Genomic DNA, 20,570 nt, shown 5'->3' on the forward strand with positions numbered 1-20,570 from the left:
TACCTTAAGTCCTTAACTGTAGCCAAACTTGCTCTGGGTTGAGAGTAACTTATCCTCTGAATCGTCGTTTCCCTCCTTTCCGTCGATCTTTTGTTCAACCTCGCTGCTTTGTTTCCCCATAGCCGCTACCAAGTCCTTCAACTTGGCCATTTCCTCTGACATCCAAGCTGTGATGGCGACGATATCGGCTCCGCAGTTTACGAAGTGAAACCCTTGCTCGTACTTCAATGCCGCAGCATCGGCACTAATAGCAAAATGACCGATATATTTCCCAGCATCAAGCCCTGCTTTGAGCACGCGTGCTGACGCCTCCTGAACTTCTGGTATTAAGGCATGGTCAAATGCCACATAACCCATGGATGAAGCAAGATCGTTGGGTCCGATGAATAACATGTCGATGCCGTCAACAGTCGCGATTTCTTCCACGTTCTCTACGGCCTTTCGGCTCTCTATCTGTACGCAAACCATAACGTTGTCGTTGGCGGTAAGAAGGTACTCTCGGCCGGTTTGGTTGAAAGCTGCGGGGGCAAACATAGCTCCCGCGCCTCGAAGACCTTGTGGCCAGCGCGAGGAGGGATACTTGCAAGCGCGAACGATGGCTTCAGCTTGCTCCTGATTGATATGACATCAGTTCAAGGCGGTTTCTTGGCGGAATATGGCAAAGACTTGCCTTGGTCTCGCACATTGGAACCATGATGGCATGCGCTCCACAATCCAAAGCTCTCTTTATCATCCAATGTTCTGAAGCTGGTATCCGCACGATTGGAGACGCCCCCGAAGATGAGATCGCACCGACTTGGAGATACATCTGGCTGTCATCGATGTTCCCGTGCTCCGTGTCTATGAGAACCCACTGTATTGTAAGCTTCAGTCAGCATGAGAGGTCCATGGCAGAGCCAGGCTATTCACTCACATCCTCACCCAACGGCGCCACTGTCCTCGCCAAGGAGTAGCCTGGAAACTCTAGCCATTGGCCAACACTGGGCCCTTGACGTCTCTTCGCGCGCTCTAATGATTCGCGTAGCCTTGTCTTTCCTGATGCATCCACGATGGGGGACTGGATTTGGTTGGCCATTGTGTGGTCTCTTTCGAGCCTTGCTCGAAATCGGCGTTGTAAGACTTTGTGCGACTCTACTGCTTCGTGATAGACAAGATAGTTCAATAAACCTAAAGGGATACATACATGTAAGTTGATCTCTAATCATCATGTTTACAATCTTACAGGCGATCGTAGTCCCCTGGACCGATCATAATCAACGAGCCCATGTAAGCTCGGCCGGATCCCGGACCGTGGTCTGCTCGTAATCGGAAGAGCTTCGCCTAGCAGATACCTAGCTCTTTACAACGCGGCCACTCTTATCGAAGAATGGCTGTTGCGACCAGGAATGTGGGTGGCCTGGTCGTTATCTCCGGTATCGCGGCGACCGCACTAAGGTACCTTAGCTGGAGTTGCCCGGAAGAGATCCGGCCGAAATATCTTAAGATGGAACCAGGGGCTCAATGGACCAGTAGTCGACTTGATAAGACATGCAGACTGTAGAACCAAGATCAATCGAACGCTCTTGAATACAGTTATGGATATAAACAATGACTCTCTCTCCGTAGTTGAGTGGACCCTTGAATTGATCTCGAAGTGGGAATCTGAACAGGGTTGTTCACGAAACTTCACATCCGGTTATCCTTAGCCGCCGCACTTCGACCAACTTCCGTTACCAAGATGGCTTCCGCGGCCGATGCCAAAAAGCTTCATGAAGTCGACGAGACCAGTAAGCCAGACGAAGTTCTCGAAGGTACCATCGAAGATGCGACCGAATACTCCGACCATTACTTCCAAAAACTCCGGTTCAAGATCGACCTATGGCTCCTCCCATTGATGTGGGTGTGCTATGGCACGCAGCAAGCGGACAAGACATCTCTCAGTGTCCAAGCCGTTTTCGGTCTGCGAGAAGATACCGGTCTCGTGGGCGAACAATTCAACTGGCTGAGCACGATTTTCTACCTCTCCTATCTCGTCTGCGAGTTCCCAGGAAACTGGTTGATACAGAAGAGTCATACCGGCAAGTTCCTGTCGGTTGTGATGGTGCTGTGGGGTGTCGTTGTTCTGTGCATCGCCTTTGCTAAGAACTTTGCGCACCTCATGATCCTTCGAACGCTGCAGGGCGCTCTTGAGTGCACGATCTCTCCGACCTTCATGCTCATTACCGGAGCATGGTATACTTCTCAGGAGCACACCCTGAGGTCTCTGATTTGGGGCACATCCAACGCCGGAATGAACATCATCACCGGGCTTTGCATGTATGGAATCGGATTGCACGCTCAGAAAGACCCGGGTGGTTTGGCTGCAGTAAGCTAAGCCCATATCCTGCTCACGATCGATCCTTGGTTAACAAACATTCTTAGTGGAAGGGAATTTCCTTATTCCTCGGGGGCCTAACCATCGCGTGTGGAATCCTCGTCTGGTTCATCCTCGGTACACCCCGCGAAGTCCGATGGCTCAATGAAGAAGAGAAGAAAGCCGCGATGGCCCGCGTCATCGTCAACCAGACAGGTTCTGATCGTCAAAAGAGATCCGAGTTCAAATGGGACCAAGTGTGGTTGACATTCAGGGGTAAGAATTGCCTGCAGATACCTTCAACGACGAGCGAAACCTGACACTTGCGTTTGAAGATCCTCAAACGTACTTCTTTTTCTTCGTTACCATCATCAATGCCTTACCGAACGGAGCGAACACCACCTTTTCGAAACTGATCTGGAAGTCGTTTGGGTTCACCCCGCTGGAGACGTTGCTGAAGGGCTCCACTCCTTACTACTGCGTGAGCATTGTCTGGTTTCTAGTAGTTGGATTCGTCACGTTGAAGAAGCCGAATCTCAGATGTAAGTTTGTCAAAACGAGAACTTGAATCCTGCACCGACTGACTACTGGACTCTTTAGTCTTGATGATGATGTTTTCTCTCGTACCAGCTTTCAGTGGCATGATGGCTCTGGCATTTCTTCCCACGGATTCTATGAAATGGACAAGATGGGGAATGTACATTCTGCAGGTCTTTGGTTCCTTGCCAGGTCTCAGTAAGTTTCCTGCTGTTCACTAAGATCATGTCTGTCCCTCGTCAATGCCGAGTACTAACACAACTTAGTGATCTGGACCTTCTTGCCCTCAAACGTTGCGGGAAGGACGAAGAAGACCGTTACATCTACAGTCCTGTTCGTCGCCTATTGTGTTGGTAACGCGGTGGGCGCCCAAATGTTTGTGGCGTCTGACGCTCCAAAGTACATTCGTGGTCTCACTGCTTGTGCTGTTCTCTACTGCGTTGAGTTCTGCAGCATGGCTACCTGGCGTTTCTATTGTAAGTGTCTGTCCGATGCTGCTGTCAATCGGTTCGAAACTGGAAGCTGACCTTTATTCAAGACATCTGGGAGAACAAGAGGCGTGACAGGCTTGTTCGCGAGCAGGGGATTTCCAAAGAGGAGAGTGAGCGTCTTGGAAAGTTGAATGCCGAGGCAGATATGACTGACAGAGAGAACATTCACTTCAGATACAAGTATTAGCCAGCCTTGTCAAGTATCAGCCAGCCTTGGGATCTATGGCTTGCTCCATGACGCTATTGATAGGGTGATTTCAGTATATGATCGATCTATAGAAAGTTATGGTTCAGACGGAGTTGAGCCAGTTGTACGGTCAATGCAAGATTTGGTTTCCTCGCTTTCTTCTCCGCGCAAGTTCACGCGGACCTTCCTCGCAGTGTCTTCCATCTCACCCATGGTGGTGGTGCGACTCAAAACACCACCAACATCACGCCCATGCCTAATGGCGGCCAAGGAGCTGCTCTTCCACAATGGTACGTTACCTCGACTATTGGAGTTACCGAGTGTTGTGAACAGAAATGCGATCGCCGAGATAAGCATCACGCCATGGAGAGCAATCCACGGCCACTCGATGTGGTACAGTACTGTGGACTTGCCCACCTTGCCGTAGTAACTCAAGGAACCGTCCTGGAAACGATCTGTATCTTGGCCACTCTTCAGACTCTGACCCGGCGCATAGTTCCTCCGCATCTCGTTGGTCATGCTTGTTGCTAGGGTGTAAAATGTGCTGGTGATATTGTGCCTGGTCCAAGTCCAGAGACCGTCCAACGCCGGCGGCGTAGCCTTCATCGACCTCTTTTCCGCTTCAAACGGCCCGAACGACGCGCCATTGAAGCCAACTGCATCAGATCCCAGTACCTTCTCGATCTCCTCTCTCTGATCCGGAGTGCCTGAAAGATTGGTGCGGAACAAGTCCTGCATGTGCGCACTCATCGACTTGACAGAGTCTTGGGATATTCGGTAGTAGCCCTCGTTACTGATGTTGGGGAATTCAAGCCTCAGGTCGGTATTGTAAACAGCAGACCAATATTTATCAAACTCCAGCGTGCCATTTGCTTCTTTGGAAATGATGTTCTCTGGTTGGCCATCCTCGTACTCTGAGGAGCGTTTCCACGAATCCGGATCTCGTCTCGAATCTAGCGCTTCGGTGACGTTCTCCTTGACTTGGTTGCCTTCAACCGCTGAATCGATCCGCTTGACAAAGTAGTAGAGCGCGCACTCGGTAGCTTGCATCGGTATGTCTGGCCAAAGTTTGAGTCCGGTCGTAGAGCCCCTGTCCGACTCGCCGGGAGTGAAGCCGGTCGACTTATTGAGCGCCTCCATATCTGGGTGAATGATACTCATTGACCACAAGAGCGTATCCACATCCTTCATGGAGTTGGTTTTGCTAGGGATTCCGGTTCCGAACGATGTGGTCGTGTACTTGTCATCCGAGTAGACGCCCAACGGCTGTTTATTTTCGCATTCTGCGTAACGCCCGTTGTATGGTGGGCAGCCATCGATATTGGCAATGAAGTGACCGTTTGGAAGGACGAATGCTGTTCCGGGGACTTTATAGCCAGCTAATGTGGTGTTCGCCAACGCAATGATTGCCTGTCCGAACCCCCCGACCTGCTTGAGCTCTGATGTGAGGTCGTTGCATTTGTGACAGATCCCTAGACTCTTGAATTGGTCCCAGGTGCAGTTGCTCGTGGGGCACTGGATCAATGCCTCCTGTTCTACTTCCCAGCGTGATTTGGATAGCCCATTCAAGATTGCGCCTTGCATGGATAGCGGCGTGTCCGTTGAAACCCAGTACTCCGTCGTGGTCGAGTTTTGCCTCGACAATTCTGTGACCTGTGCTGTGCCCATGGAGTAGGTCTGTGTGCCGGAGTTTAGCGCAAGTGGTCCTTTGTCTGTCTGAGTGCTTCGCGTATAGACAACGCCCTCTCGAACTTGGATAACCTGCTGGGCGAGGGGATCGAGAGCGACGGCAAGCAGGGTCAGGATAGCACCGAGTTGAACGGCATAACTGGTGCCAAAGTCGTCAGTGACCCTTCTATGAGATGTCAGAACATGATGGAAGAGGGGAACTCACGCGCCTCGCGTCCGAAAAATAATCCGCAAGCTTCCAAGAGGGCCGCGGGTGGCGGCGTCGATACGGTCGAAATCCATGAGCGGCCGGTCTTCGCGGGTGAAGAGGATCCATTTCCACTGCGCTAGACATTCTGAGAGGACGAATGCGACAGCGGCCTTCATCGTTACTGACAAGATCGATACTACCGCGTTGAGCGTCACTCCATTCCAGGTGAAAATTGGTTTGCCGTCAAAGCGGGCAAGGAGTACCACCATTGCGGTGAAGGAGATGATGCCGCCGACCAGGGCCCAGTATTCTGGGCCCCAGGCCGACCATCGTAGTGAGTGAAGCATCACAGGTGCAGTTTGCTCCTGCGACTGAAGTTCTGATGACGCGAAATGAAGATTGAGATTTCAAATGTGCAATGGCAGAACTACATATTGTCTATCGGGAGCAACCCAGGGACGCTAGGCAGCTGAGATTGCCATTTCTCAGCGACAAAACCCCTGACTACATGAAGCAACTTCACGTCTAGAGTGAGATCGGTCTCACTTTAGGTGGTGTCGGGTGGATCGAAGTAAGCATTAGGATCCGAACCCATGTCCGTCAGCCCTAATACGACGAGCTAAATTCTTGACTTCACCCCGAAGACATAGTATTTGCTCACGCAAGGCGCTATTCCTGGCCTAGCAGCGGCATGGAAAGCAAAATCACTGGCCTATAGGCTCCAGCCACCGTCTCGCATCGCTAGCGAACAAACGCGTGACACCTTGCGCCTCAAGTATTCAATCCTCACGAGTTTGCAGTGGACCGTAGAAGAGTCTTCAGATTAATGTGACTGGCCGCCTCGGATCATAGAGCAGTTCACTTGCCAGCAAAGATATCCCCCAGTTTCACCAGTTCGCTCCATCGCTCATCAGGCCGAACTTCAATCGTGGCCTCCGGAGTCAAGACCTTCATCTCCTCGACACTCTTCGTCCCGTACTCGTAGCCCTCAGTGTTGTTCACAAAGTTGACCAAGATTTGAATCCAGCCTTCCATCAATTGCCTTTCGGTGGGGGTCGGACCATGGGTGATTGAAAAGCTACGTTGCGTCAATATGTCAGTAAGAGCGTGTAGCCTATAGATGCCGTGTCCAAATGGGAAAAGAGAGAGAACCAAACTCACTTCCAGATGGGCCTGTCCATGGCATGCGCCACCCCGAAGGAAGCGGGAGCTACCTTCTCGTTGATGAAGGACAGCCTGTAGGCGATCTGGTACCGCCACACGTCTCGGATATCGACGCCGTTGTCAACTAGCGCTTTCACAAGTGCCCTGGACGGTGCCCGCACTTGTCCGTCCGAAACGATCGATCCTGTGGCATGTAGTCAGTGAAACTGACACCAAAAATTGCATAGAGGCTTCTTACCGAATGTTGTTTGCCAGTCTCGCAACTTGTCTGATTCTGGCAGCTTGTACTGTTGGATCGCGCGATCTGTAACGTCTGGAGCGTAGTAGTTTGAGACCTGTAAGCGCAGGGCTTCCAGCGTGGGCTCAGTGGGTGCGTTATATGAAGAGTAAAGAGTTTCTTTGTTGCGAACCTCGCCGATGAGTAATTTGTACCCTCTTCGCTTGAACTCATCTGCGAAGTCCTTGCCCTGGAGGTACTCAATCATACCCGTGTGTATGAAGACATCATCGGTGACGGGCCGGAAGGTGTGGTTTTTCAGTTGGGGAATAGCCTCCAAAAGCTCTTCCACAGTCTTTCCCCGAAGAATAGAGAGCTTCTCCGCTCCTGACACTGAGGCGTCAATCCTAAAGTAGTCGCAAAGCTCGTCGAATTGGCCTTGGACATCGGCAAGAGATTTTGGCTGGGCCGGAATCGCGTTTGAGTCCATGAAGATGCGGTGATATAGTGAAGAGACACTTCCCGTCTTCCGGAAGTCGTAGAGCATCTGAGCTTCGGCGCTGTATGCCCCAGCACTCCGACCGGCAAGCGTCACGTTCCCCGGATCTCCTCCGAAATGAGCAATGTTATCTCTCACCCACTCCGCGGCCACTCGTTGGTCCCAAAGACCGAAGTTACCGCCCGCTTCACCGTTGCTCTCTTGCAAAAGGTCGTTTCCGGCAAGGAACCCAAACACGTTGAGTCGATACCCGATAGCGACGACAATGGCGTTGAGGCCACCCGTAGTAATCAGCTCTGTTGCATCCATACCCGGCTCCTGCGACGGATCACCCATCTGGAACCACCCGCCGTGAATCCAAAGCTGCACCGGCCATTTCTTGTTTTCTTCGCCTTCTTTGGGAACCGGGGTCCAGATGTTGACAAACAAGCAATCTTCGCCATAGGTGTTTCCACCACCGTCAGGCTTGACTACATGGAACGCCTTCTGAGGGCATACGGACTTGAACTTGGTTGCGTCGTATGCTCCTCCATTATCGTCGGTGTATGAGTATGATGCGGGTAATGGTCGCGGCTTGCGCCATCGGTGCTCGCCAGTTGGTGGCAGTGCGTAGGGAACACCAGTGAAGCGCCTGGACTTATTGTCGAACTGGAGGCCGCGGATCGTTCCCCGGTCGCCCAATTCGAGCTCGATTGGCGTTTCTTGGTATGAGATGGTGTTGCCCATGGTGAGGTGATTCTATCACAGCTATGATGAGTGCAATGGGTACGGGTAACCATCAAACATTCTCATCTGATGACTGACTGATGAATATGCCATCAACAGCTCCTGCTACGGTTTCGGAGACAGAACTGGGCTCCGGCGGGGCTCCGAGATCCGTTCCGGCATGGGGCCGAATACGCTTGATTTCCTCCCCGCGGGCAGCCAACTGATAAGATATCGTCTCCAGCTTCGGCCGGATCTCCGTCCGATGGGCCGACTCGATATGTCAAGTGGAATGATTGAGTAGGCCCACGTATGTAAATACTCTAGAGACATTAGCCTAGATACGATGTCACAAGCTTCAGCAAGTAGCTCAAGGGTTCTCATGCTTTCGACGACGAATGAGTAGACTTATATCTACTATTGATCTTGTTTTCACTTGAGCTTGCATTTGCACAACTGTCTCTAACTAAGTGTTCAGCTTAACACGAAGAGAGACGACAAAATGGGGAGCCTTGGCCACAGCTCTACTATGGTGGATCTTTCCCATCATATCAATGCCAAGAGCAGAGCCCGTCATCCCTCACCGTTGAAAGACATCATCAAATTCATGGGATATGATGGTATGGTGAGCTTTGCCGGAGGTAAAATGCGAAGCTCCCGATGTTTGGGATGAGATGAAGTTAACAATGGTAGGGTTACCTCATCCGTCTCTCTTTCCGCTTGAACAAGCCAAGTTTGATTGTTTATCCCCCGAAGCTCCACTTGCAGCCAACCGGCATCTTTTCGAACAAGACAAAAGAGATGGGCTGAGTCTGGAATTCGGACGTGGTTTGTCTGCAGGAGATCTAGACCTGACTCAGTTTCTTCAATATGGTATGTATTCCCGCTTTGATAGCATTGAACCTTCAGCCAGTACTTTCACCATCGAACGGCAATGTTGACACTTCGTCGTAGGTTCTGGTGCCGGCAATCGGCAGTTGGTAGCTCTCGCAAAGGAGCTAACAGAAAGAGTGCATTCGCCCCCTTGCGAGTACGAGTGCCTACTACACCCCGGTAACACCAATGCATGGGCAAAGGTAGTTGGATTACTCTGCGAGGATGACGACTATGTCATCGTCGAAGAGTTTACGTACCCTTCCGCTCAGGCTCTCTGGATCCCATTGGGTATCAAAGCTGTTCCAGTCACTGCTGATGCGGCAGGAATCATGGCGAAGAATCTTAGACATCTTTTGTCGACATGGGATGAGCGGGAAAGAGGATCGCGAAGACCAAGAGTGTAAGTGCACCTGCAGACCTCAGCGCTATGGGTCCAGTAGATGATTAACGAGGAACAGACTCTACCTTGTTTCTGTCGGATCAAATCCGACAGGAATCACTATCTCAGCACAAAGACGAAGAGAAATCTACGACATCTGCGTTGAGTTTGGTACGCCCGAACTACTCAGGTTCACCTGCGGAGAAGTTGCTGATAGATAGTAGACATTATCATCGTCGAAGATGATCCTTATTACTTCCTCCAATACCCAGGCTACGGATCGCCTATAGAAACATCATTCATGCCCACGCCCATCCCAGAATTCCTCAACACCCTCGTGCTCACGTTCCTTTCCATGGACGCCCAAGGCAGAGTCATCCGTCTCGATTCCTTCTCGAAGACCCTGTTCCCCGGCCTCCGTCTAGGATATTTCGTCGCCAACCCGGTCTTCACCGAACGTCTCCTCCGCGCAACTGAAGTCGAGACACAGGACCCAGCTGGATTGAGTCAAGCCTTCGTTCTTGGTCTCCTTCAGAAATGGGGTATCGACGGCTATCTAACTTGGCTGCAAAACCTACAGTTCCAGTACCGCACCAGGCGAGACTGGCTCCTGGGTGCATTCAGTGCCCACTTTGACCTTCTGCCTGCGGAGAAGTCGCCTACACCTGAAGCGCAGGGTTTCGTAGTGTGCGTCAAGAACTCCCATGGCGGCAAGGCGAAACCTATCTTCAGCTTCGTTGATCCCGGAGCTGGCATGTTCGTCTGGTGCAAGTTCTACTTTGACGGCATCGACCGCTTCATGGAAATTGAGAAAGCCGGAAAGAGCAAAGATCCAGAGCAGGACTTTGCCAATGAGCTGTGGCAGGCGTGGGCGACTGAACTCGTTCTTCTCACTCCGGGATCGTACTATCATGCATGGCAGGGGCCTGACAAGATGAGTACTGCCGCTCGAGGTGTTGATCCACGTACGGCGCATTTCCGGTTCTCTTTCGCGACGCCGACAGTAAGTCGATTGATTTTAGCGCCCTCAGGATATTGGAGATCCCTAACTTGGCCCATTACAGAAAGAAGAAATCAGCACCGGGGTCGCACGTCTTGCAAAAGTGATAGCGAAGTATTGGGGATAGAGAGGCTCAGCAGCCACGTCTAGTCAGGCGATGAATGCTATTGCTCGGGTTTTAGACGATTCGAACTCAAGCTAGCTATAATCCACCTTCTACGCGACTTGCAACAAGTGATAAAGTTCCACATTACATCCTCCCTTCTCTACATGTAAGTATGGGTATCAAAGCTTTTAAACAGCAATCGAGGGCCCGGGCTTGTTCTCGGACCTGTCATCTTGGAGATGTACCGATCTTCCTTCGATGGGCCCATCAACTCCCTTAGGTCTTTCAAAAGGCGCCATGCCCTTGCTGATCGCGACATCATCCTCGAATGTGCCGTAGAGATCAAAGTCATCCTGGCATCCAAGCCTCTGTGGCTTGAAGACAAAGGTCAGGAGAGCGTAGAGCGCTCCAGCCTCCAGAAAACCGAAAATGTAGTTGCCAAGGTAATACTTGTAAAGCCCATCGTTGATCTTGACGTTGGGGTTGACCGCGGCAATCATACCCGGCATGGCGGGGACGAAGCAGACGACCCAAGCGACAAAGGCTCTCCAGTTGAAACCATAAGTGTACCAGTAGGCTCCCTCCTTGGACCCAGTGTACAACTGGCTGATTTCAATCTTCTGCCGGCGGACGACAAAGTAGTCGGTCATCATGATGCCAGTCAAGGGGCCCATAAAGACGGAGAAACTAGCCGCCACAGACACAAACGTGCTAGCAGTGTTGTAAAACTCCCACGGCTGAACAGCCCACGATAGAGCCGCGGCCAGAAGCGCGCCACGCTTGATAGTGATCCAGGTAGGGAGCAAACCCGCGAGATCCATACCGGCAGCATATCCATTGCCGAGGATATTCTCCGCAATCTGGCCGAGAACGAAGCCCAAACTGCAAAAGAAGGCACCAGCGCGGGCCTTGGAACTGTAGTCGTCCATCATCCACTGCGTGATGACGGTCAACGGGTTCCACATGGGCTCTTCGAGCTCCCAAATCTCCATGGAGGCCGAGGCAGTAAGGATGGCGAAAATGGGCACGATCATGCCCGGGATGAAGAGCGAGAAGATGATACCAGGGACCTGGATGCCTTGCTTGCGGGCAAAACGCGTGAAGTCGGACTGGTTGAGAATACCGGCCGAGATGTTGCCGACTGTTGGTATCCCTATTACAGGGTAGTTGGTTCGAACCGTAGTTGACGAAGAGATCAATTGAACTATCTGAATATCTGCGTAGGTGTAAAAAGGAGGTTCCAACCGTAGGTTGGGCTGGCTACGATAATCGTAAATAGGGCCCCCAATTGGCCCCTGCGCAGTCGGCTGTATGCCGCGGTCGAATTGGACTTCCAATCCGACACCGACTGAGGCGATGATGCCGTAGACCCAGGCCCATTCCTTTGTGAGGAGGGAGGGCTGCTTGGCGCCGGACTCGAAGAGAGGGCCTGTGCCGCCGGTAGTGCAGGCCCAGATCGTGATGCCCATCATTGTGACGAAGACAATGAGGTTGGCCGTGATGACGGGAATCTTCGCTTTCTCAATCCTGATGAGCTACAAGAAGAGCATTAGTAAGAGGCCTCAGAAGCTCGAGCGAGGTTTTCTCACCAGGAATGGAACCGAGATCAAGTGGAAGATGACGAATCCCACAAGGTCTCTGGTGACCATGTGCGCGCTCTCTGGGAGCGTGTTCTCCATCATCAAAAAGTTGTAGCTCCAACTGCTAAGCATAGCAGATACGCAGAGACCACCCAGCCAGGCTTGAGAGCCGTACCAGACGATGGATAGCATAATTCGGATCAATTGGCCGATGTAGGCACCGTTCATACCCAGAATGATTCTGCAGTCTTCAGGTTAATCTCACGTGCCGTTTTGCACAGAAAAAGAAATAATGACAATTTGCTGCCCTTACCTTTGAGACACAGTAAACCCAATGTGCCATTCAGAGCCCATCCATCCGTTACCGATGACGAGCAGACAAATCAGAGCTCTAGCCAGGATCATCAGACCGATGGTCTGCGGGATGGTGAGACCCAGCGACAGCAGGGAAGCCGCGCCTGTCCATGCCGAAATGCAAAGACTGTAAACGATGATTAGCACATCTGGACATAAATGCAGTGAACTAAGCTAATGCAGCTTCTACCAGACTTACTTGGAGATGGATCCGAAACCCAGGAATGCCCACATTCCCCACGTTCTTCTGTTGGGAGGCAGAGGAGCGATATCAGGATTGATCCATTTCGTCGTCTCGTATCCGTGCTCATGGTCATCTCGCACCCGAAATCTCTCGAGTAGTCTTTTCGCCATCGTGGCTGACGTAGTCGACGGCGGGTCTTGGGTTGAAAGAGGATCCCCACTCGGCTTCTACACACGATGAGAGTCTGTACAGACAACAATCGACGGTGTCTCAAAAGTTCGTTGAGGAACTCGGACGGAAAATTGAAGCTCGAGAACTGTCCCGGTAGCTGGTGCAAATTTTCCAACTCTGCTGAATACTTCGGTCTAAAAGAGCAGATGTGGCTCTTATGTCGGCAATAAAAACACCGCATCCCCCCACACGGAATAGTCCACCCTCCATCCCAGCGGCTTATCAGATTGATCAAGTGGTGCGAGTCCATCTGCAGCTCGACCTTATCAGATTCATAGATCCCTGAAGACCACCCCCAGGGATCTGCAAGAGACTTTTCATTCTTTCCACACGCTGTCACCAAACGTGAAGCCGATTGTCTCCGAGGTCACATTGGACCCCGCACCTGATCCGTCCATTTTTTTAGGAGGCACTGGAAGAGTAGTAGCTTTAGTTTTGAGATGGAAATGAGGCTACTTGAGGAAAAAACGACCGATGGTAGAAACAAGCTGGCCGATCAGATATCCGCTCTTGGCGCTGGCTAAGAAAGGCTTTAGAGACATATGCGGGAATGCCAAATGTGCTAACAGCATTGAACGATGATTGGTTCATCCACCATGCCCAAGGCTTCGAATCTGCGGTTGACGTTCTTGACATGCTTTATCAAGATAGCCTGTCATGATAGCAAAGATAGCCAAAGCCTGCGCCGCAACGTGGTCGCCAGGTTCAGAGCTTATGAATCCGAGACAGTGGGTGAACCGTGAAGGACTAGACCGCGTGGGACCCGATCCACGAACAACTGGATGCGCTTGCAGTGAAGCCTATTTCAACGTCAACATGTCCCCTTGGGAGACAATTCTACGAGCTAAGCTAATGCACCCGTTTTGTTTCATAAAATCATGCTTATGAGGTGGAGAGAGAGAGAAAGGCCCGGCTCATGATGAAATGCCGCCCGTCGTGCCGCCGCCGCCACAACCCGAACCCTGGGTGAGTTGTTTAATTACCTCACCCACACGCCGGCCGACCTCCCAGTTGATGGATGATATGGAATCAGATCGGCAAACACTCCCCCGGAAACTCTTGCGCTAAAATCATCCAATTCCACTCCCTCCCTTGATCCCTCGCCTTCCAAACCCGTTCCTCGACAAACATCCTCGTCCGCTCAACCGTGACCGTCTTGCGGTGCGTGCCAATCGAGTCAAAGACGTCGAGCACGGCAGCCCGGTCGTCCGCGTCCAGCATTTCGCAAGCAGCCATGAAGACGGGCCACAGCAGCATCTTGGACTCGGAGGGCGGCCCGCTCGTGTACAGCATCACGTCGTGGGCCTTGCTCAACGCCTCGCCATCCGCGTCCGCTGCGGACCCGGGGAGGCAGAAGAGCCGGTGCAGGTAGAGGAGGGCGCCCGCGCGGTAGCAGGCAGCCTGAGCGCGGAATTTGCGCGCCGAGCGGAAGGAGAGACTGTCTGAGATTGTGGGCTTCCAGGACTCGAGGCGCAGGCGAAGGGAGTCGGCGCGGAGGGCGAGGTTGGAGTAGCCGGCGTCGAGCCAGCTGTCGACGCAGATGGGCGGAGACGATGAACCCCTTTCCTCTGTGCTTGTCGGCGATGTTGCGCTGCCACCGCCCAAGAGGGTATTTGGAAAAGCAGGCTGAAGGATCTGGTCGCGGACCTCTTCGGCTAAAGTGCAGAGCTCTTCTAGCAACGGCATGAGGGTAACGGTATACCCGAGAAGACGGTCTGGCTTGGCCGCTTCATTTTCTAGCCAGACGTAGCTGGGAACTCTGGGACGACGGAGCTGAATCAAAGAGACGACGAGGTCTTGTCTCGCCAGTGCTCGGAGGTAGTATCTAGCCACGGAAGATACGTCGCCTCCCGTAGAAACGTGGTGGCTGATAAGAGAGGCCACGTTTGATAGGACTGTGGGTATGGTTGCATGGTGTCCTGGTTGTGCCAAAGTGACGAGCTAGACCCTGTGAGCAATTCGATTCGGGTCACTGGGGTGTAGTGGCCCATCCATCCATCTAATGCAAGGTCCACGGGGTTCATGTTCCAGTCTCGAGCAGAAGTGATGGAAACCGACCCACGCAGGAGAAAGAGGGGGCAAAGGGAAACATGAACTCACTTCCATTGCGCACAATCCGAGAAGCAGAAAGAGCGCCTCTTCAAAGTAGTGACTTGAGGGCTTCATATTCCTCAAGTTTGCGAGGATCTTTGCCCTCCGGTTCAATACAGGCAGCAGCGCCGCGGAAGAGCTGCCGACGTCATATGAGTAGCCAATGGCCGAAATCGTGTCAGCAATCACCACCGGGTCCTGCTGCAGCATCATCACGATGTTGGCGTTCATCTCGCACACGAACTCGTGACCTATCAACAGCTCAAAGGGGTGTCTGTTGAAGTAGACTTCTAGATACGGCTGGTCTGCGACAGGCACCGACCCCGGAGGAAGCAGAGAAAAAGTGCGTGTATCTAGAGCCAGTGTCTGCCGATTTGAAGTTGGCGGTGATCTTCGTGCCGCCGGCGTCGTTGAGCTGCTGCTTGAAGACCCGGCGGAGACGGCTACGGAGAGGAGGTCCGGAGAGCTTGATACAGATCCCGGTACTGAATCCTTTGCTGCCGCGGCGGCGGTATTACTGGCACCAGCACCGGCCGCCAGCAGAGACGAGGGTGAGTGCCTGGCATGCTGTGCAGCGCCGGGTTGCGTCTTGTATCCCTGGCACACGAGCCTACGTCGAGCGCAAGTTCCGCATGAGGAGCGAATCTCATCGCACTTGACTTTTGCCTTGCGGCAGTCGATGCAGCCGTTGCGCGAGCGTCGCGTAGGAGGGACCAAGGGCGGCATCTGAACTGGATCGGATCGTCGCGGCTAACTCAACTCCAGTGTGCAGAGAGTAACCAGGGTAGCAGCTGCATTAACAAAAAGCAAGGCCGTGTGAGAAAGATACAGATAAGAGAGGTGAGGACTGAAGAGAGATTGTAAGATAGAGAGGGTCCTGGATTGTGCCTTACATCCGTTGACGGGCGTCTTGCTGTCGCTCGGATTCGGGATAGAGTTGTGGCTGGCGAGAACCAACGTTCGTTATCACGCTTCCGCCCGCCCCTCCTTCAAGCGAGCGAGCGATTTTCTGCAGTTCTGCAGCAATTTTTTCGCCAAATTGGGGGGGCCCTAGTAGGCTGCTGGCTGCTCAAAAGAGAAGACAAGGGTGTAGTTGTAACATGAATGGATGGGCGGCAGGATGCTGCGTGAGTGTGGTGAGCAATAAGTTTTTATCTTATCAGATCATCTCCATCTGAATGATCCAGCCCAACCCCCGCGAGTTGCAGGGGTTTCCCGATATTAGTGAGGGGTGAGGATGGTGAGGAGAGCCACTTGCGGCGGTACATCGGAGCCTGCAATCAACTTTGATCGGGTGTACTGTGCATGGAGAAGTAACTGTGGTTCGTCTGGTGTTTTCATGTAATTTTTCAGAGGAGATCCACTAGAAGATCGATCCATCACGGCCTCGGCATATGTACGTCTGATCACACAAGCCATTCAATGAGCCTGCTCACATCACTTGCTACAGTTACTTAGTTCGGACGGCCAACGACCGACGAGAGAATTCCAAGGTATGGTATGGTCGTTGTAGAAAAATCTGATCATTATCGAACTCTCTCCATTGGAAAGCCGGATAATTGTTGTCGTCGGCATGTGTCCGCCTTTGAGGGTCGCCATTGTCAACACCCTGGAAATTCTTACGTACAAATGCGCCGTCAACCCAGCGAGTCATTTATTTCAAGCACCACGAACACATTACCCAAAATCTTCAAGAATCTTCAGTGGGCTCTCATTATTTCATCATCGGGAGTGAGCCAGATGACCTTGAACCCTTTAGCTAGGAGAGATGACTCTGTGAGATCCTACCTAGGTAGAGTACCTTCCTGTAAGATCGTATCTCATTATGCTATGACGTCTGAAGTCTTCGCCAAGGCCTCTCTCAGTGAATAAGGTGCTTGGGATCATTTCATTCATTCGAATACTCCAATCGGGCGAAATTTGAGAATTGATGTGAACGTTACCTATTCTTCCAATAATAGTGATTAGGTTATACACCAGTCACGGCAATCCAGAGACAGCTGCTGTCTCACCAGGCAGGTCACTCGCTAGATCTACTGCTGTAAATTGCCGATGTTCAGGGCCCACGCTGCTCACTCAATCGAGCGGGGGAACAGGTGAGCCGGTCCTCACCGGCGCTGGTGTGGACGGACCTCAAGCATCACCACGACTGCATCCGGTTTCAATCCGCGGAGTCGCAGCACAATGCCCCATTTTCCTGTTTTTCGGGGGACTTTTGCCCATTAGCCTTCTCGAGCCGCCTTGAAACGGTGTGCGCTCTTCATGCTTGATACCCCGCGGAAGACCGACCGGCCGAGTAAAAATACAGGTCTACTCTTTGCTGGCGGGAGTCTAGCATCGCTGTGGCTGGTCTCACTCCTACGCCTTGGCAGTGAGACCGATGACATCAACGGTCGATCCCGCGTTCTGGCGTTGCGCTACTGCGGCCGCTACCACCTTACAACCTACACAACGACTCGGAATCAGGCAGCCAGACGTGTCAATACAATGATTTCAGTCGTGACGGCAACGGACAGCCACTCGTACTGCCTATTTGGGATGGTTTGGTCTATGCTGTGCCACAGCCGATGTCATTTGGCATCGCGCTGGTTTGGCACTATCTGAGGCGGTGATGGAGGATCACTAGGGGTGGTGATCAACACTGTTGTCTCTGCCGTGTGGCTTGAAGCACTTGGGATGACGTTCTAGAAGTCTAGTGCTTTAATTTTGAATGATAAAGACTCAGGCAATTCCTCGACTCAATTTGATCGCAACAAGTTGTCAATTTAAAAAAAAGTCTCTATCAAATCACAACTTTCACAGAATCATAATTTATCTATATTCAATCAAAGTCAAAGGAAACCTCCACCATCATGCCCGCCATCCAAGTTAAAACCAGTAACGCTGCTCGCGATGTCGCAAAGCTCGTCGCCCGCGTTACAACCTCAACTCGTATCGGTAGAACCCGAAGCGGCGTCAGAGTAATCGGCGGCGGCATCATCGCAGCTATCGTCGTCGGTGTAGTCATCTTCCTCGCCGTAATCATCATCGGTGTCTGTCTCTTCCGCCGACACAAGACCCAGAGCAAGAGACGTCAGCAGGAGATGAACAAATACTACGGCGGCGACGGCCGGTCCAGCATCGGCACTGACGCCCCTCCACCCGGCCCTGGTTACGGAAACAACAACACCAGCAACGGCTATGGCTACACCCAAGGTTACGGTCAAGGTCAGAACCAGGGCTACGGATATGCGCACATGTCTCAGCCTGGTGAGGCTGGGTACGTGGCACCGAGCAACGGCGGCGTAGCTCCGATGGCACCTGCTTACACCGCCAACCATGTCACGCATACGAAGTAATGATGGTATGGAAGAAAGTCACGATACTGAAATGAGCGAGGATAAATGTTATATATGACACGATGATGTTTTGTAATTATAGTGCGATACCCACGGCTTATGAGTTGTAATATTATATATATTGAGTTGAACTTGTGCAAGGTAGTTACCTAATGACGATCCCTTGCAATCGTCAATTTAAATAAGCAATTGAAGTCTATCTCCTGTGTCCACATGGTCTCAAGCAAGACTGAACTGTACATAAGCCCATGTGGAAGGTGTCGTTGTAATGAGCTTAGCGGCACGCCGAAGTCATCGTTGGGAGGAAGCACGATCCCCGGCATATGTGCTTTAGAATTGCAAAAATCTTAGGAAGCAGGGCTAATTTAGATCTCTCTTGTTAAATTCATTGCATTAAACACTATACGCATGCTGCTGATGGATACTCATCTTGCCACAAGCCGTAGGGCTAATTGGGTGTTTTTCCTATGATTTTCCCGGCCGTTGACGGGCCTCGTCCTCAAGACAATTCTAGCTTTGCGAGCTGACTATTTTCGCCGGTGCTACACTCTCCACCGAGTTATCAATCTTTTCAGTCATAGGGGGAGCTTTCCCTTTACCCTTCTCTCCTTCTGTCCATTCTTGATACCCAAGCGACATCCAAACCCAGATCCCAATAGCGCTCGAGAGAACCACAAACGTCAAGATGCCGGCGCCAGCACGGTCACCGGTAGTCAGGGGATCAAACTCCTTGAACGGATTCGAGTTCATTCCCGCATTGGGGTCGCCCTTTGAAGTGCCACCAGTGGTATTCGTAGCAGGAGGGGCCACTTCCAGCAGACTCTGCACCGCAGCCAACACGTTCATAGCCTCGCCCGCGCCAGAAGTCTTGTCGACAGCCGGGTCGACAAATACGCCTTTGTTCCAGTAGAATCCGCAGGCGCGACCCGAGGCACCGCCTGTACACTGCTTGATGGCTGATAGAGTGGAGTTGCGCAGGACCGGAAGGATGAGGTCGCGGGTTGAGGGTACGAGTTGTGTTACTACAGTCATCCAACGATGGACGTATCCCTTGAAGCTAAGCATGTCTTGGGAACAGCGGCCGGTCTCGAATTCGCAGGGGATTTCGTATGCGACGCCATCGGCGAAGAAGTCCTCGATGGCGCGGTTTGCGAGGGCTTCGGTGCGGTCAAACCATTTCTGCTCTCCCGTCTGTGGAGGGTCAGCATCTCGGCTGATATATGGACATAGAGTCACTTACATGGTTCGCCAAAAACGCACAACCTTGCATCAATACGGCAATATTGTATGAGAAGGTTGCCTTGAAGATGTTGGTGCAGTTCTTCGGCACATGAGCACCGTCGTAGACTCGCCAGTTCTCGTGATCGATGTAGTTTACCGCCCATAGCCAGTCCCATGTCTGTTCGGCGTAGCGAGCATACGTATCGTTGCCGGTATAGCGCGCGAGTCTAGCACCGATGTTGAAGAAACACCCGTTTGAAATTGTGTTTTTATAGTCGTAACCCGTGTTAGTCCTGGGAACCTGCCACCGCATACCGCCGCCACATGTCTCGTCGTGCCTCTCCGGGTCCGCCTGAGTCGTCCAGACAGCTTGTGCGAGCGCAAGCCACTGTGGTTTATCTTCCGGAGGGTCGGGAAATTTGTTCTCTGCTGCGAGCATCGCCGTCATGCCCCAAAATCCTTGGTCGTCGTTGCCGAGAGAGGCGGTGTGGTTCCTTGGCATGTAATCGCGGCCTTCTCCGACTTGATGGAGCATGCCTTCTGTAACGACGTGGTTGTAACTCTCGTCGCCCGTGTAATACCAGTAGTCGACGTATGTTCCCATCATGGCGCCACCCTGCCACCAGTAGTAATCACCTTGGCCCGAATCTGGTGGTCCTGGCAAGATGCCGGGAATTTCTCCCGTCTTGTTTCCTTCGTAAAACTTCATAAGATCGTATGCGAGTGTGCTGGCCGTCGTGATAATATCATCTGGATAGTGGGGGTTGTTAGACTCTCTGGCGTTACACGGGCTGTGGTGCGTTTTGGTCCTTCCTATGCGTACCTCGAGTGTCTATTGAGTACGCCGCCTCGGCAGCCCTGGAGAATGCCCATAACGCCAGCGGCACTGCGCTCGGGATATGGAATGACAGCATTTTGAGCGAGTGATTAACTTGGTATACGCCCTAGCCTGGGCTTTTATGGTGGAAAAATGAAACGAGCGACTGGTCAAGCGGTGAGTGTACGATCAGTGGTTCATGGTCGGAATCTGCCCAGTGCAAGTGACGCTGGAGAAGATGGGGCGCAGATTTCGACACCTCCAAACCGATGGCCCGCGTGCTGGTTCGAAGAGATGCACACGAGGGAGATCTTGTGTTATAACAGTCGTTCCGCTCGGGAATGGAAAAAAGGGCGCAGTTCCTGGAGGATTCGCTTAACGC

General features: G+C 52.2%; 8 protein-coding genes across 8 annotated transcripts; 3 read left to right on the top strand and 5 right to left on the bottom strand.

Moving 5' to 3' along the window:
- Positions 1–12: 12 nt before the first annotated feature.
- Positions 13–1,075, bottom strand: CLUP02_15553 (uncharacterized protein; the record flags this gene model as incomplete). Its single annotated transcript, XM_049294477.1, has 3 exons — positions 13–612; positions 692–853; positions 914–1,075. The coding sequence occupies 3 exons, from the start codon at positions 1,073–1,075 to the stop codon at positions 13–15; spliced, it is 924 nt and encodes a 307-aa protein (XP_049151623.1).
- A 135-nt stretch (positions 1,076–1,210) lies between these two features.
- On the bottom strand, positions 1,211–1,529 carry CLUP02_15554 (uncharacterized protein; the record flags this gene model as incomplete). Its single annotated transcript, XM_049294478.1, has 3 exons — positions 1,211–1,295; positions 1,344–1,429; positions 1,491–1,529. 3 exons carry the CDS (start codon positions 1,527–1,529, stop codon positions 1,211–1,213), a joined length of 210 nt encoding a protein of 69 aa, XP_049151624.1.
- Positions 1,530–1,717: 188 nt separating this feature from the next.
- On the top strand, positions 1,718–3,547 carry CLUP02_15555 (uncharacterized protein; the record flags this gene model as incomplete). Its single annotated transcript, XM_049294479.1, has 6 exons — positions 1,718–2,344; positions 2,401–2,608; positions 2,668–2,874; positions 2,933–3,067; positions 3,136–3,345; positions 3,408–3,547. 6 exons carry the CDS (start codon positions 1,718–1,720, stop codon positions 3,545–3,547), a joined length of 1,527 nt encoding a protein of 508 aa, XP_049151625.1.
- A 96-nt stretch (positions 3,548–3,643) lies between these two features.
- Positions 3,644–8,395, bottom strand: CLUP02_15556 (uncharacterized protein; the record flags this gene model as incomplete). The annotated part of the gene is made up of 10 exons (XM_049294480.1): positions 3,644–5,399; positions 5,442–5,791; positions 5,887–5,971; positions 6,059–6,138; positions 6,190–6,211; positions 6,289–6,504; positions 6,588–6,774; positions 6,829–8,044; positions 8,091–8,285; positions 8,357–8,395. The coding sequence occupies 10 exons, from the start codon at positions 8,393–8,395 to the stop codon at positions 3,644–3,646; spliced, it is 4,146 nt and encodes a 1,381-aa protein (XP_049151626.1).
- A 118-nt stretch (positions 8,396–8,513) lies between these two features.
- Positions 8,514–10,393, top strand: CLUP02_15557 (uncharacterized protein; the record flags this gene model as incomplete). Its single annotated transcript, XM_049294481.1, has 6 exons — positions 8,514–8,652; positions 8,705–8,884; positions 8,966–9,287; positions 9,346–9,437; positions 9,491–10,269; positions 10,331–10,393. The coding sequence occupies 6 exons, from the start codon at positions 8,514–8,516 to the stop codon at positions 10,391–10,393; spliced, it is 1,575 nt and encodes a 524-aa protein (XP_049151627.1).
- Positions 10,394–10,560: 167 nt separating this feature from the next.
- On the bottom strand, positions 10,561–16,411 carry CLUP02_15558 (NCS1 nucleoside transporter; the record flags this gene model as incomplete). Its single annotated transcript, XM_049294482.1, has 18 exons — positions 10,561–11,907; positions 11,962–12,193; positions 12,266–12,433; positions 12,506–12,612; positions 12,671–12,717; positions 12,755–12,855; positions 12,925–13,080; positions 13,178–13,241; positions 13,317–13,521; positions 13,710–13,785; positions 13,851–14,662; positions 14,695–14,753; positions 14,818–15,562; positions 15,593–15,659; positions 15,706–15,821; positions 15,896–15,935; positions 16,098–16,214; positions 16,278–16,411. 18 exons carry the CDS (start codon positions 16,409–16,411, stop codon positions 10,561–10,563), a joined length of 4,593 nt encoding a protein of 1,530 aa, XP_049151628.1.
- A 1,253-nt stretch (positions 16,412–17,664) lies between these two features.
- Positions 17,665–18,150, top strand: CLUP02_15559 (uncharacterized protein; the record flags this gene model as incomplete). Its single annotated transcript, XM_049294483.1, has 1 exon — positions 17,665–18,150. The coding sequence occupies one exon, from the start codon at positions 17,665–17,667 to the stop codon at positions 18,148–18,150; it is 486 nt and encodes a 161-aa protein (XP_049151629.1).
- Positions 18,151–18,543: 393 nt separating this feature from the next.
- Positions 18,544–20,285, bottom strand: CLUP02_15560 (glycosyl hydrolase family 76; the record flags this gene model as incomplete). The annotated part of the gene is made up of 4 exons (XM_049294484.1): positions 18,544–18,615; positions 18,679–19,341; positions 19,391–20,121; positions 20,195–20,285. The coding sequence occupies 4 exons, from the start codon at positions 20,283–20,285 to the stop codon at positions 18,544–18,546; spliced, it is 1,557 nt and encodes a 518-aa protein (XP_049151630.1).
- Positions 20,286–20,570: the final 285 nt, after the last annotated feature.

Source organism: Colletotrichum lupini, chromosome 8 (assembly GCF_023278565.1).
Source record: "Colletotrichum lupini chromosome 8, complete sequence".
Lineage (NCBI taxonomy): Eukaryota > Fungi > Ascomycota > Sordariomycetes > Glomerellales > Glomerellaceae > Colletotrichum > Colletotrichum lupini.